Source organism: Megalops cyprinoides, chromosome 6 (genome assembly GCF_013368585.1).
Source record: "Megalops cyprinoides isolate fMegCyp1 chromosome 6, fMegCyp1.pri, whole genome shotgun sequence".
NCBI lineage: Eukaryota > Metazoa > Chordata > Actinopteri > Elopiformes > Megalopidae > Megalops > Megalops cyprinoides.
In genome coordinates this window covers 15,981,790-15,998,940 of record NC_050588.1, presented here as the reverse complement: position 1 = coordinate 15,998,940, position 17,151 = coordinate 15,981,790, and the positions used below count along the sequence as shown (strand labels likewise).

At 42.0% G+C, this 17,151-nt stretch overlaps 1 protein-coding gene across 1 annotated transcript; it reads left to right on the top strand.

Moving 5' to 3' along the window:
• The first annotated feature begins 343 nt into the window (after window positions 1-343).
• Window positions 344-16,819, top strand: LOC118778877 (tetraspanin-2-like). Its single transcript, XM_036530657.1, has 8 exons — window positions 344-480; window positions 6,900-6,999; window positions 12,336-12,433; window positions 12,599-12,673; window positions 13,644-13,718; window positions 14,159-14,212; window positions 14,876-14,959; window positions 16,423-16,819. Exons 1-8 carry the CDS (start codon window positions 412-414, stop codon window positions 16,486-16,488), a joined length of 621 nt encoding a protein of 206 aa, XP_036386550.1. The 5' UTR covers window positions 344-411; the 3' UTR covers window positions 16,489-16,819.
• Window positions 16,820-17,151: the final 332 nt, after the last annotated feature.

The following is a 17,151-nucleotide window of genomic DNA, read 5'->3' as shown; positions in this document are numbered from 1 at the left end:
TAATAAACTCACTGTAATCAATGTAGAACGTACGTGCATTAATTGCGTACAGTTAGTAATGTAGCCAGCATTCACTGATTTCTAACGATATTGTTTCTGGACAAACACTGTGTCGGGAAAAAGTTCACTATTGATTTGCTCTTTGAATACAGTTTTTTAACGATCTATAAATTAATATTATTGGAATGTCCACATGACTCAGAGATGCGCTTTCCAAATGATGTCCGGAACGCCCCCTGGCGTGTCCGTTATGCTTTTAAAATGGGCGGTCTTTGGATACACAGATGAACCTCCGAAAGAGTTTCATTTGCAGAGCTTAGCTGCGTTTTGGGGTTGTGAACACCTGAAACGGGCACATAATCAACGGATTTTTTTAAGGAAAAAAGGAAGAGTTAAGTGAAAAGAGCAAAAATGAGCAAGGTTCAAGGTGGAATGAAATGTGTCAAATATCTTCTTTTCATATTCAACTTTATATTCTGGGTAAGTGACAACCGGTGCTATTAACCAGCCTAACGTTACCTGCGTATCGACCTGCCATTCATGAGCATTGTTAATGCTTTTAGACAACCTATCCGCATAGTTCAAAGGTTTTACCCTCAACGTGTAATCAATGCCTATCATAACTTTACAAATATTTTATTCATCTTGCATTGGCTTGATCATCTTAACAACCACTATATTTTCTTTTGAGTCAAATCTGCGATACGCTTTATTATGGTAACCCTTCCACTGCGGAAAGCGTGACAGGTTGAAGGCTACTATCTGAGCTTAAATCAGGTTTTTCTGAGAAAAGTCAGCTCCCATTGGTTCTTATAAAACTTGTTTACCAAAGCAAGGCTGCGTTGATCTGTGAAGTCTGCGAAACTACCTGACGAAGATAGCATCATTTCCCTTTTCGCTTCATGCTACTCGTGAAATGGGTAAAGCACCTGTGCGATCACAGTCAATTGTGGGGTTCTTCTATTTTAGTAAAATATTAGGCCATTATCATTTTAAGATCACATGAACATGATATATGCAGTTGCATTGTAACATGCGGCACCCACAATAGATAGCTTGATAGCTGACATAGCTGGCTCAGTGTTTTTCTCTTAATTATCCACTGCGTCTCATTACACTACTTTGCACTGACAATTATATCCGAATACGCGGTAGCACTGGGAAAAACTAACAGAAATAGCCCTATAAATTGCCCGAAGGTATCAAAATTGTTGACAGTCCACAATGTCGCTCTTTTTTGTGTTCTCCAAGATGCACTACCTCTAAGTTCGGTAGTGTACTATCTTAAGCGGAATCTACATGATGCAACTTCAAAGTAGGGAAGCTGATGAGCAGCAAACTCGCAACGAATTGGTTGAAGCTGCTGGTTTTATTTCGCCTATTTGTTTCAAACTTGACTGACAATAAAACATACCCACGCCGGGTGTATTTATACTCCCTAGCTCCTTGCGAAAGCCGTCTTCAGCTAACCGCAAAAACTGTTACAGGGTTGCACTACCAGCTTCTAAAGAACCAGTAAGATGTGCTAGGAAGAGGGCACAGACACTTCTCTTTCCACTACCGTGTAGCCTACCACTGTGTTTAAATATTTTTGTTTGGTTTTATTTGGCTATTTACACTTTCCCACACGATTTAGATCTGCCTAAAAGGGCACTTTTGACTTAAAACAGTTAAAACTGTATGTTAATTCCTTGCTGATGTCACAGTATACTTTCTCCAAGTGTGCCAGTCTGCAAATGTTTGAGACACATTTATATTTGTCAAAGATAGTACTGTTTCAGGGTAAATACAACAGCTGAGATGGAATGTCTCGTCATTTTGTAACCGCAAACCCACTTGCAGAGCGTTTACAAAATATCACTATTGTAACCATCATTGTTTATTTGCTTAATAGACACCCTGATCTGGGCAAGCTTTTATGACCGACAGCTTTAACCTCTTCCCAAACATTATGGAGTCATTTTACTGGAGCAGTTGAGGTAACATACAGAGTTATAAGGAAATATTGAGAAATATTATAATATTATAATATTAGAGAAGGACAGAGCAGAGAGAGAGAGGGAGAATAATGGGGAGATGGTGTGCTTGGCCCTGCTTAGTCTGGAAGAAGCAGAGAGTTGCCAATGGAGTCACTTAAGGGTGTAAAGCTCCTGCTGTTCTATACAGATTAAGATTGGTCAAAGGTACAGTAGCTTTGCCCCACCTTGGGCTTGAGCCTGCAATATTTTGGTCACAAGGCATGTTCGTCAAGCACACACAGAACCCTGTGTCTCTGTGTTATCAGATGGCCTTGGCTTGCAGTGCGTTCCGACAGATTTTTCTTCTCACCGCCATCATTAGCTGAGTCCCTAAGGCCTAATCCCTGTCATGTTTCCCAAGGGAAAGTATAGTTTACATGAAAATATGACAGGCTGGGTGATGGTTTACAATTTTTACTGTGTTAAGTGCTGTGTAGTCAATTTAGCCTTTTGCCGGGCTGCATCCACAGTAATGAGACATGCCTGCGAGTATGCAACATTCAGTATTCCTGCTGATACACCATGGTTGGTGGGTATTTCAGAAATGCTCCACTTGAAGGTCAGATGTTATGTTTTATTCAAATCATACATGCATCCCTACCATGTTACATTCCTAATGATTTGCATAGTCTCACGCACAGATATAGAAAATGCGCCTGTCTCCGGATCAGCATCTGGATTAGCATGCCTTTTCAGAAGCACTGTGCAAATGTCATGCGTTTCATTGTAAACATTCAACCTCACGCTGAATTCCCCTGTATGAATTCAGTGTTGATGCATAAAGTATTGCCTGTTTTAATCTCAGAATAGACATACTTTCCTTGTGATAGGCACACATAAGTCCTCAATATTTCAGTCTTAATAACCTAAATATACTTGCATAAAATGATACAGTCAATATTTACATCGGCCATTTATAAATCCATTAAACCCTGAAGGTATCTTCTGTGTTGACGTGTTTGGTTTATTTAAAAAATACCATGGGCTGTTTTTGGTATTTTAGCCATGAGGCATGTTTATGGAAAGTTTAAACAAACATTTTTTTGTCTCTGTCAACACACATTTGGAAAAAAAATAATGCATTAAGACTTGAAAATATATAAATAATTTACTAGACTGTATGTGGGAGCGCTCTGCTGGAGCTACTGTGGGAGCAATCAACAGAAGTAATGAAATCATGTAACTCTTTAGTGGAGCGCTACAGGGCCAGAAACAGTGGTTTGAAGGCCTCCATCATGACAGACAGCACAAAGGCTACCCCCACAAGGGTCAGGTAGTAGTGAAACAGGCCTGTTGGGTCCTTCTGGGCTGTGGGGGTAAGCACCAAACCATCTGTGTCTGTCTGTCTCCTCATCCTTACATTCATCTCCTTCACTGCCTTCACACACACATGCTGTGAAGTTTCTAAACTTTCCATTCAATGAGGTGTTCTTGTCAGCAAAGAAAGCACCATCGGGTCTGGTATCACATTGTGCCATTTATTATTACAAGGCACTCCAGTGACTGAAAAAAAGGTTTTGAGTGCACATGGTCAGATATCTAGATGCAGTCTAAATTCTCTTGCAGGAATCCCCTTTAATTTGCTGTCAGATGAGGAAAGTCATTGCTCAGAATCCTGTTTACACAGCCTTCAAATACATTCAAATAATACAGACTTAACTGTATATTTATGCCCAACACATATTAAAACATTGAAGTAGAACAATACAGTAAGACTAGCTAAAAATAACATGTTTTCCAATATACAAGGGTTCAAAGTACGCATCATCATTCTGCAGCTTATTACAATAATTTCTAACCTCATTACAACACACAAAGCCACACTGGGCAAATCCTTCAAAGATGTGCAAGTGTGTATCTGTTTTTTCTCTCTAAATAATGATTAATGGCTCTCTTTTTTCCCTCACTACTTAAAAGTATTTATATCTTGTTCACAGAATCCACACTGTTCACAACAGGGTTTTGAATGAGGCCAGTCTTCACAGATTTGTGTGCTTCTGTGAATTCAGGAGTTCCCCTCACTTTGACAGTGCAGTGAGAGGATTTGTCACTTGGATTTTCCTGTGAGTTTCATAGTCACACATGGCTGTCCACAGCTGCAGTGCATTCCTTAAATGTTTCAGCTTAATTTTAAAACCTTAAAAGAACCTTCTGACCTCTTTCCACGGGCCTTTTTTTGTTCTTCTTTTAAAAGAAGAGTGTACAGTAATTGGGCCAAAGACTGTTAGAGAATTCTCAGTCCCCCGCTTTAGCTGCTGTTTTAGCTCACCTTGACACATCAAAGTGCGGTGAAATGGAGCTGGGCTGCAGTTTGCTGTTACATTTCCTGCATACCTGCAGTGGTGCACTCTAGCCTCCCCGCTCCGTCTGCAAGACCATACGGCGTCGTGACGCCACCTGCCCACGGCCAGGTGGGGAATGCACACCGATTTGTGTCTGTGGGCAGTCCAGACGGAAACGGTGCAGCGCGCCATTGGTTTTTTTTTTTTTTTATATGAGTGAGCTCGGAGCAACATTCAGAAAGTAAAAAGAAATTTGATACGATTTTTATGTTCATTCCAGTGGTCTAACAAAGCTCTTTCCCGGCTTTGAGAGCTGCAGCGCAAGCCACCTCTCACATTTCATCATTTCGGATGATTTGCTTTACAGATGCCCCTCTTCAGGGACATTTACATATTATCCTCTCATATGGCTAGGTATTGCATTTAGTGAAGCAGTGCACATTAGCTACACCTCTAAAGGGTTCAACAGCAGTACCCCATCTAGGGCTCAGACTTGCTTGTCTGATTCCTTGTCTGACTCTCTTGTCCCATTCAGTGTGGAATGATACTTTCTAAACTATTAATACTTGATTCTGGTTCAAAAATTCCATTATCAAATCACTCTATTAATTAGGCACTCAAATTGCTCATGATGCTGCTTTGCTGAAACATGAGGAGAACCCCACCCTCTCCACCCACAAGGAAATTGAAACCCTGCTTTCTGGGGCGAGGTAACCACACAACCTCTCTCCACTTGATCTGGTCCTCAAGGTGGTTCTGCTCCGACAGTGTAACCCAGGCAGGGTACCGCAAGCCTTTGTCCTGAATGAGGAGTGAGAGAGTTAGTGTTGTGTGTCAGCAGTGGGGGCAGGCCAGGGTACTTACTGGGTCCCAGGGACAGCTAAGGAAGTCCCATTGTGCTGCACCTTTGGGTTGAAACTGTATTGGGTTGAAAATGTGTTGTACTGTAATGATGAGAGTGCCTGTGTTATTGTATTTCTGTACAAGGTGTGGAAAAAAATGTCCTCAATGGAGGACAGTTAAGTAGTCTAATGTAAGATAATGCCAGGGGCCAATGCCAGCATTCAGTTAGTAGCTACAGGTGCTTTCTGCTCTTTACAGTAGATCTTAGATCAGCTGACCCACACTATAATCCTAACCTCAACCATTATGCATTAATTATTTTGTTCTGATTCAGGATCAGACCTGTATAGCCTGATGCTGAAACTGAGAGATGATGACACACACCATATAGTTTGAAAGTGCAGTCCCAAATCCTCTCTGATGGGGAATGGCATGGAGCAGGATGAAAGGGCAGTCATGTGACAGAAACCTGTCATGCCATGCCAGGATCACCTGATGGAAACGTGCACGCACACACACACACACACACACACACACACACACACACATACACACAAACACTCACACACACACACACACACACACACAGAGGCACGCACAAGAATATATTGCTGTTAGCATAGTTGCGATGTGAATGTCCGAGTGTTCATGCAGCACAGCCATGATTGGCCTTTGAAACTTCATCTGTCCTGATTCAGACACGCAGACTTCTCTCAGTTCTGAAATCTGGCTGGGTTTGTCAGTGTCACAATAAATAATGTCTCTGGAAGGGATAGAAAGAAAAAGGAGAAGCATTACTAATGTATTACAGAACACTTCTACCTCATTTATTTTTCTCTCAATAATAACACTCACCCGAAAAAAGCCTTAATTATCTCCTATACCATTATATCGAGGACGTTGACATTGCATTATGTGAATGCACATGTAAGTTTAACTCAGGTTGGACCCTCCGTAGTAGTAATTTCCATGAAGACCCTTGTGGAACTTGGTAAAGGCAGCGGGGGTTGCTAGTGTGTGCGATAACATTGTGTGGCAGTCACTGTGAGACATGATGCTGCTGATGGCTTGTTTATAACCCAGAGTCTGCCATGTCAGGGAAGCATGTAAACAGGAGGCCGATGAATGATTGCCGTACTGGACTCGAGGTGTGCGCCGTCAGGCTGGTTCACAGTTTTGGATGGCAAACCACTGGTGCTCTTGGGATTTGGAAAAGCCATTCTTCACCCTAACGCAAGAAATGGCATACTACCAAGACGGAGACGAAGAGCACCTCACTGCAGTGTAAACACACTACCACGTCTGCCGCTTTCCTGGAAACATTTTTACGGGGGTCGTTCTGCCTGCAGTGGAAGGAACATAGCATTATTACTGTTGTCTATGCTGCAGACACCCTCAAACAAGGCGGCTGACAGTGCTTACAGTAGGTTTTATGTAACACATTCTGTACTCAAGCTGCTTTAGTACTGGAGTAAGTGTGTTGCAGTGCGTCACTCAAGGGTGTAAAGCCAGTCCCCAGTCCAAACTCGATGTTCTAACTACTACACCACATCACTAGCCTTATTAGGTCAGTTTCATGTTAGACCCAGGAAAGCAGGAAGCAGTAATGTTCAAGTGTTCACAGTCTGTCATTTGTCACACAGTGTTGTACTTGTAACCAAATCCTTGAATCCATTTTTGTTTGATGTTTGAACTTTGTTTTTTTTTTTTTTTTTTGGTTGGCACCAATAACAGCACTGTCCCTGTCCCTTTCCAGCTGGTGGGATCTCTGGTGTTGGCGGTGGGGTTGTGGCTGCGATTTGATCCTGTCGTCGTGCCACTGCTGAATGAGGGGGGCCCTGAGACCTTCTTTCTGGGTGAGTGTATCTGTCCCGCATCGAGGTGCCAGCAAAGAACACCAACAGAGCTGAATCAGAGTTCCAGGTATAAGGCTGCAGTGTGGGAGTGTTTTTGGCAGACCACCTGTTTGTACGATCAAAGGAATTTATGCCACCTTCTATGATAGATAAAATAAATAATTGTAAAACGATGATCAAATATTTGATCTATGATATATCTCCTAGATACATCTCCTCAAGATTCATTAACCAGTTTAATGCTTGGAGAACCACACAGGGAAAGGAAGAGAAACATAATGGTTGCTGAATCTCTGAGAACTGCAGTCCAAAACGTTTTTTATTATACATCTTTGTTGAATGCATTCCCTGGACCAAATAACTTGGCTGGAAGGTATTAAAGTATTCCTGCTTAAGTGCAGGTACTAGAGATAGGCTATATAAATAACAATAAATCACTTGTTTCATGATGCCTTACGAGTGTGAATATTTTCAACACCCCTTACAACAGTGTCCAGTTGTCCGCCTAATGCGGGCTTCATAAATGATTAATGAGGTGAGCCTCTGATGGATTCTTGGTAATTACGAAGACTTATTTCCCAGAAGAGCCCTCTGCGCTCAAAGACCATCTAATATGTTCTGGTTGAGTGCACGCACGTGGAAGTTGCTTCAAATCAGGACAGGGACTTTTTTTCCACAATCTCTGAACAAAAGCAATGAATGCTGTCAAGACCACACCAGTCCCCAAGCCATGTGGGCTGGATTCTCCCTCTGAGAAACAAATTAATCTCAGTAGGGTCTTGGGGCTTGCTCTGTGTCCTGTGCTCTGAGATTGTGTTGGTTGTTAGCGTTAACGAGATAAGGGAAAAGAACTCTCACTTAACACAGCTTCAGTCTTTAAGTGGTCAATTGAAGCACCTTTTTTGTTTAGAAAAGCAGAAAGCCAATTTGGGGGAGTTGATACTGCAGGGTGACTTCAGTAGCTTTGGTTTGGGATGACTACCTGCAGGAAAATGAGATGAACAGCAGACTATGGCAAATCCATACAGTGGACAGGTGCTTTGCATTAGCTGGACCCACGTTGGTAAGGTGAGTGCTTGGCTTAACGCCACGCTAAATGTATGGGGTTGAGCAGTGGGCAATTTAGCAAGTCAGAGAGAGCAATATTAAACGCTACAAGACAATTACATCTACCGTCTGACCCTAAGGTACACTGATTAAATACATGGGTTTGTTAGAAAGTACGTGTAAAAATAAGGAGGGGATGAGAATTGTGTACAGAGCTAACGGAATGCTTAGTAGTTCCCACTTGTGTTGGTTTTTGGAAGGATGACACGTTTTTACAGCCCTGCGGTTATGTATAGACCATAGATGACGCATACTTTAAACATATTTCCCACATACCAGGAAGTGCTTCTGCCAACACCCACTGCAGGCTTTCATCCAGAACATAGCTTGCTGCTGACTGATAGCTTGAATTTGTGTGTTTATGGTTTATGGAAACTTAACAGTCGGATGTGAGAGCTCCTCAAAACATTAGTCCCTGCTTTAAAGCACAGGGGGCACTGTCCAACAATCTGAATCACACCCCAGCTTCTGGAACATTCTTGGGAACATTGGCTGAGTCTAGATGGTGCTGACAAATCCGGACTGTTCTGTCTCCCAAACCGTCCAGCTTCCCATGTTGTCCTTATCAGCTGTCATGCACTGTTATTACCAACGCCTCTGTCTGTTGGCCGCTGAGACTGTGAGTCACTGTGAGGACTGTAAGACGGGAATGTGAACGTGTGAATGCAGAGTGTAGCGCATACCCATATGTCAAGGAGCTCGCGGGAAGATGTCCCACGACAGGGCCAGGATTAATGCGGGAATATAAATCTCCTTGGTCGCTAAGGAAACGTGATAAATATTATCAGGGGCTGGCAGGGTTCGCAGCTGCGAGACGGTGATGCGAGGCGGCCTCTGCTGTGTCCTGCTTTGGTTTTTCCCTCTCGGTATTTTAATTATGAAACGCTTTACTGAATAGCAGCAATGTGACAAAACGGAAACATGGAAGGAAAATGGTGACATGTTTTTTTTTTTTTTTGCTGCACTGTCACTACCTGGCTATTTGCATGCCCTGTCCGAAAGGGGGCTGTGCTGTTCTCACTTGAACGCAGAGTGATTGCTTTGGGCCTTCAAACTGTTCCAATCAGGAATCAAATGGAGCTCTTTTGTCACCATTATGTATTTGCCTTTTTATCTTCTGTAACCTGCTCATGATCCTGGATGCTCAACAAAGCGAAGGTAACCTTGTTGTGTGCAGGGCCATAGCTGAGACTGGAACCAATGGCCCTCAGGTGTGGATGCCGGTGCTGTAACCACTGCACCCAAACGTTGTTCTCTGATTCACTTTGCAGTTAATGGCAGGATGAGACATTTTACCGCGGTTGCTCTGTAGCAGCATCATTGAGCATCTCGCCTTTCTTCCGCTTCCGAGTCACTGTGGTGCTGAAAGGAGGGAGGAAAAGTGGCTCTGCATTGTGTCTATAACGCTTCTGCCTGGTCGTCCTCACACCAGACAAAATGAGTGTCCCTGTGTGGCGGCATTAAGGTTGGCATCCCGGCCCCGCGGCACGTGCACACAGCAGCAATGAGGAGGAGCCTTCCAGTGCAGAGTAATTAAAGTACATTGCATTTGGGAGGAGGAGGAGGAGGAGGAGGAGGGCCACTTTGGCACTCTCCTTGCTTCATGTTCTTCTCTTTAAAATGGGAGCGAAGATCCAGGTGCCCTGGGAGCACGATGATCTCACCACTGCAGCGGTGTTGTGCAACCGGCAGAATGATGCCTTCCATTCAGTGCCCTTTCTTTGTCACGGCTGTAATCCCACCCCTCTGCCATGCTCTCGGAGCTCAGTTCTTTCAGGCCCCGAGCAGCAATCAAATCCTTTCCATGAAAAACAACAGCACTGTGCGCTGTGATCACACATCAGTGTGGAAATGCAAAAGGCTTATAGTCAGTGTTAGTGGTTGAAAAGGCACTTGGCAAAGGGTAATTTTGGACGTAACACTCATCGAGAAGCTAGCCTTGGAAGGCCCCTGTCTCTCCCCTGGGGCTGATTTAAAACTTTACTTTTTTTTTAAAAAAATGTAGTGTTCTTCTAGAGAAGATAGAACTTAAATTATTATCTGGGGGAATTACTGATTCGGAGATCAGCCCAGCATGTCCTTTAAGTAGCTCGATAATGCTGAGTAAAACATTCTCTGAGTATCTCATTTAGACTGACTTTATTATCAAAGTGTAGCTCCCATACACATTTGCATTATATTTGGATATTTCTAAACCTCCCAGCCCATGTGTAACTCAGCGCTGAGTAGATACAGGCACTGTCTGGTTTCTGAATCACGCCACTCAGGGCTTCCAGGCCAACAGGTGATTTTCACTGATGTTATGTTATAAAGACATGTTCCATCATAGTCTGTGTACTCTTCCTTTTTGCCCCTCCTACTCCATGCAGCTCTGTCCATTCTATGTACCTTGTATTGTATTGTTTGCCAAAACCTCCCTCCCCCTCATGTCTGAGAGGAATGCTTTGGGTCAGCTGTACTGTTGGGCTGTAAATCAACCATTTTGGTACAATATAAATGTAAATATATAACACATATAACACAGTTAGTCAGACCCAGCAGATCCAAAAATGACTCCAGGTTCAACAATTGATGCTCTGGTGCTTCCACATGCTTTTTCATGGTTGATAAACGTCTGTGAAATTAACTGAACGGTGCCTTTTATCACCAACTGCCACTGTTATCGGGACCCAGAGTGCAAATAGGTCTCACCTGAAAAACGCCCATTGAAGTGACACAGGGTTGTTCAGTTGCCACTAAACTAGGTTGCTTTACATATTTTATGGCAGACTCCAGGCGAAGCATCTCTGTTTGAGGTGACATGATAAAAGCATGGTAGCAAAACTGTCCTTCATTTTGGTGTGCTTGATAATGGAGAAGCACAATGTAGTTTGGTAACTTTTGGACATGTAAATTCCCTATTCAAAATGATCACTCTTTCCAACTATTTTCCTTGTCATGGAACCCATACTAACTGAAGAGGACAATAAGATTGTGCTGTTTACCATCCTTCATTCCCTCCTTAAATTACAGTGTCAATGGCAAGGGTAAATTAGATTTAATGCGTTTAATACAGACCCAGCATTGCTTGTTTCACCTTGAGCTTTCATCAAGCTTTGTCACGTTTTGACACCTTACATTCTGTTAGTGTTGATGTGACATTGTTGATTACGACTGTGGTGATGTTATTTACACAATGTTGCAGTAACCTTTTTACAGTGCTATGTGCTGACTGGTGCGCTAGCAAACGTTGCAATTCTCAGAACTGCTTAGATGGAGGAATCATGACTTGGACCGGAAAAGCCTGTCAATGGCTTAATAATAATTGTTAATAATACGCATAATTAATATGCGTATTGCAGCTGTAGATAAGAGGATTTGTTAGTGCTTCACAGTTCATTTATTATTTTAGTTTCCATTATGGCAAAGCTGTGTAGTTCCCATTCATGAATTGTGTATATTATCTTCCAATACTATAACTACAGCTATCTGGTTCACATTCTTTCGAGTGCTTGTGACAGACAGTAGCCATTCCATGAGATGTGGTACTTTCTCCTGTCATTTTCATCTGGGATGTTATAACCGTATTTGTGAGTTATTCAGAACAACCATGGGGATTTTGGGTGAATGATGCTCTGACACCGGGCTCATGTGACAATAAAGGGGAAACACCTCTGTGTGAAGTACAGTGTGTTTTAACGCTGTCAGAATTCCCCCAAAGTTAAAACGAAACTTGGTTTGGCCTCTGTCACCTGTGTCAAACCGCAACTGAAAACAGTGTTGGGAAATTTTGTTAATCAGAATATTTCCAGTGACCGTCCTGATCTTACAGCTGGCTGTGCTCTGATGCTGCCCTCTTCTGTTGTTTTACTGAAGTGCAGTGGCAGTATAGCTTACCCTTTGAGGTAATTACACTTTTTTAAGACATGAGAATGAGTAGAATTCCTGTTTTGCCTTTTTTTGTGATACAGCAGTTTGGGTCTTGTACCATTTTCGTTTCTGAAAGTGTCCATGTGACATTTGAGGTCATAAACGTAATAGTCTAACCTTTGACTAAAGTTAAAATTAGCCACCCAACATGTGAAGCACAGATCAGAGGACACCATTCACTGAGAATCACATGCATTATTAATGAGCCCATTAAAAATAAATTTGGCCAGAAGAGAATTTCTGTGCTTTTAATAATTTACTCTTCAGACAATTAGAAATGGACTTTGAATGGGCTTCTGCCTGTCCCTCTCTGTCCACAGGTGTGTACATCCTGATTGGTGCAGGGGCACTCATGATGCTGGTGGGCTTCTTTGGGTGCTGTGGGGCTGTCCGGGAATCACAGTGTCTCCTGGGATCGGTGAGTTAAGAGCGCGCTGCCCCCCCCACAGAGGCTGCTTCCAAACAAAGGATGGCAATGGCAATCCAGTCCTTCACAGTAATTGTGAGCTGTGCAGTGTTTGAAGTGACATCCATGTCTCTCTTTCTCTCTCTCTCTGTCCTCTTCCCTCCCTTCTTTTTTCAGTTCTTTGCATGCCTCCTGATCATCTTTGGTGCTGAGGTTGCTGCTGGAGTGTTTGGGTTCTTAAACAAAGACAAGGTAAACTAGAAGGACCCAGATTACTGTTTAAGTAATGGAAATGCAGCTCTAAACGGCAGGTGCTGATCCATAGTGCTGCTCTAAAAAGGGTGTGTCCGAATCAGTTTTTATATTTTTATGGCATAGATGGTCAAAGTACATGCGGGCTGGAATTACCTGTTTAATGAGGTGAGGATTGACACAGGTGTGTCTGTGCACTGGCCAATTAGCCTCCCTGTTATGCTGTCTTTAGTAGAACCTTTGCCCCAGCATCAGAGTGCATCATTATTTATAAACAACATGTACTGTATCTCACAGCACAGAATGAGAATACAGGTAAGCCCCATTTTTTGGGTCACAGCAGGGATGCATGGAATAGTTATTATATATATAATTTAAATAGATGCTAATGCAACACAATAGTACATAAAAATAAAAAATGTCTGTTTATATTTAGAATGGAAATCAAGAAAAAATAAATAAAAAACAAAATATTTCTACTATATTACTACTCTAGTGTAATTACTATGATTTTTTGCTGATAATAGCCCCATCAGGTGTTCTTGTTGTACCCAGAGATAACTCTTTGCGTTCTGCACATTGGTGTCATGATGTAGGATCATTTCAATACTGCTGCGCTGTGAGCGTTTGTGCTATTCTATGCCCAAAAGCGAATGGTCACATCTACTTAGCACAAACACTAAGCCATGCAAGGTGGAGAATAGCAACTTGCACACACCGTGTGTGCTGACCCAAAATATCAACATTCTTTAAACAGGGCACATTGTCATGATGTTGCCACAACATCACAGCAACACAGTGAAAATGTTATATGTTGGCTAGGGGCCTGAAACAGTGGCACTAGGTCATTGGCCTCTCTTGCATTGGGAATAATCACCAATGTTCACGCCATCCTTAGGCTGTTTGATATGTGTTTCTTTCTAATCGCATTGTTCTTTCTCACATCAATCTCTCTTTTTTTCTGTTCCAGATCATTACAGAAGTCAAACAGTTCTATAATGATTCCAATGGCAACAGCACCATAGCATCTATCTACCACGACATGGTGAGTTTACCACAGCACAGTTGCACTTGCAGAAACGCATTCCACTAATTTGTAAATGGTCCAGGGTGTCACTGTATCACTCGGTGGGCCTGTGATTCATCATGGAACCTCATTCAAAAGCCTGTATCTGAAGAGCTTAAATCAAACGTTATGGAATGAACAGCATTTTAATGAAACATTACCAAAACATTAATAAAATTACATGGTTATAACATTTATTGAAGGATTAAGATAATTATATTACATTTAAATTGCATTCATCCTTTGTCTATTGTAAAGAAATATTTGTACATTATTTGCACCACCTTTTTTCCCCCACACAAAAATACGTCTACTGTGCTAACCTCTGTTCATCCCACGAAGAAATTTTGGGGTGAAGGACAGTTTTTGTCTCCTCCAGAGTGGTAATTCTCCCTTTCTGTACTTCTGCCCCACTGTAGCTGGACTGTTGTAAGGATCAGTCCTCCTGCCCCACAGCCACTGGCAGCAGTAAGGTAAAGTGCCCCCTTGTGCCCTATCTCTTCCTTTTCTCTTTTTAGGCTGCTGCAATGTACGGCCAGAGTTAAGTGGTGTGACTGCCTTATTTTAATGTTATTTGTGTCACTTGTGGCCCCTGAATTGTTCTGTTAAAACTGAAATGTGCACACTAACAATGAAATATGCACTTGTACAAACGTACAAAAACGTGTATATATACGTGTCAATCACAAGGCAATTAACACGATAAGCTGTCGATGTGGATGTGGGTTTATGTGTTTATTTCTTTGCAAGCAAAGTGGAGTATGTGAATCATGATACATACTAGATCACACAAAGTGTATAGTTTTGAGAGGAATGTGCAATACAAAGTTTCACTTCTCCAACCTGACAATGTGGAAGTGAGGTCTCTGTGGTCCCTTTCATCATAGTTTGGCGCCACTTTGTGACCCCTCTGCAAGCTGCTCCTTTAAGGGATACTCAAAGGCAAATGCTGTATAGTACTGTATCATTTTCTGTCCAAGATCAGTTATTGCTGTATATTAATATTCTTATACTTTCCATTGGGGAAAAAAGCCTTTGTGAAAATGAATTTATTATGTAAGATGCACATGCCACAGAAACCTGGAAGCTCCCAGAAGCTGTATTAAGTGTGCCTTATACTATGTCTGTGTTTCCAGTACTGTGATGAGGCCATAGAGGAGTTTTTCAACAGCAAGCTCCACATCATTGGTTATGTGGGGATCGGGATTGCAGGAGCAATGGTATGGATCTGTATCACACAGACAAATGTTTGTGTTCTGTTATATGTGTGATGAAATTTTAGATGTTATTCGTAATTTTCTTGATGTAGAACATCTTATTTAATCACAATTTTGGAAATAGTGAAAAATATATATATTTTTACACATATTTCTTTACATAAGTTTGATTTCAGGAGGGCTGTATCCTGTGTGACATGTGTTTGTTGAGGAAACACATGTAAGAAGCAATATGAGAATGCATGACTCGCAGCCACGAAACATGTTTGTGAACACTGTAGTGAACAATTACTTTATGCATAATGATATGCTGATTGTGGAGTGATTAGGCTAGCAATTAACACTTTCTGAGCTGGCCACTTTTCTAACCCTGCTGACATGGGTATGATGAAAATTGAGCATCTTAATGTAACATCAGACCAAATGTACTTAAATTTTGAACTTAAATATAGAGTTTTGTTCACGACCCCTGGTAAAAATTGTGTTTGATTTTATAATTTGTGTGAAAGCAGTGAAAATGTACTGTTAGTTTTGCAAGAATTAAGAGTTAAGACACCTGTGTTAGTTGTTTTGAGAGGGCAGAAATGTACCAAATCAATATAAAAAAACCAAATATATTGTATGGGATTGAGATACACACATATAATATGTGTGTGTGTGTGTGTGTGTGTGTGTGTGCGCAACATATGTATGTTTGTATGTCTAACATCTAATACAGTAATATATGTAATATATTTAGTTAAATATGTTATGTACTACGCACCTTTATGCAACATATTCACCACTACTATTGCTAAGTAGTAGGTAAAGCACAGGAATGTTTTTCTTAGTAATTTGCTGCAGTTCATTTTGATAAAACAGTTTATCAGACATATGCAATAAAACCTCAGGTTTACAGCACGTCCTGTCCTTGCTCTTATCAACATCCTATCTTTGGCACATTGGTATCGCCACAAGCAGTTCAGACTGGAGCCTTTGTTTTGGCTAACGTGAGTGCACTCCAGCGAGTGTTCCTGCCACCCTGTGCCAGTGCCTTTCTTAGAAGTAACTGGATTTAGGTTTGACACAGCATGTGAGGTATGATATCAGGAGGGCACAGTATGTGTTGCCACCTCAGGATGCAGCTGTGAGTTGCACAAATAAACAGTGGAGGAAGTTAACGGTCAGGTTCTCCCCTCTGCCGCTTGTGATCTTTTCTATTAATTGGGCTGTGGCTTTTTGAGATCAGAATCAGTTACTTTGGCTCACATCGCCTTGGCATATTATAGCATACAGCCATGCTGTGTATGGTGATGTATCGTTTATATGTGCATGCACAACTGTTTCAACAGCAATCATGGTAAACATTTATCAGCCCTCAGGACTCACACAGAGCTAAAATCACACTGTGTGTTTATGGGCTGAGAGGTGAGAGACAGCCAGGATGGGGATTTTTAATGATGGTCTGTATCCTCTTGCCTCCCCAGATCATCGGCATGATCTTCAGCATGGTGCTGTGCTGCGCGATACGAAATAACAGCGAGGTCATCTAGATGCCCACACCCCTTCTCCTCCTCCTCCTCCTCCTCCTCCTCCTCTTCCGCTCTCCGACAGCCTGAGCTGGACTGTTACGGACAATCTGGCCACTCTATCAGTACCATCCTAGACTGTGGCTAAATGCATCACAGGAGAGCATTCCCTTCTTGCTGTACATACACTTACATTGTTTCATTGGCATCAGATTGATGATGTCATCAGGCAGAGCTGTTACCTCGACTCTCTGGATCTTTGCAGTTGTCACATAAGGGTGACAAATATGCTTGTGCTCATGACCAAGACAATAGCCTTAAATGAAATATGTCAAAAAGATTTAAAAAGAAAGCCCCTCCCACATAAAATTAATTAACACAATGGGCATTCTTACATGTAATTCCCAATTCCCTAAAATATTTTAAAATATAAGTTGCCAAAAGAGAAATTTTGTTCTCTAATGCACAGCCCCTAAGTGCTGAGGCAAATGGATAGGATGTAGTATGATGCTGCACAGGTTTCCCAGAGATTGTGCATGGACCTTACTTGGCCAGCCCAAACTGGCTCCATGTCTCTCAAATTGCCTTCTTGCAATTATATGCATAAACCATGAGCAGTCTTGAGTGTTGAAAATGTGATCCTCTAGTACCTTAGAGGTCAAAAGTAGCCAAAACCCAGTTTGGCAT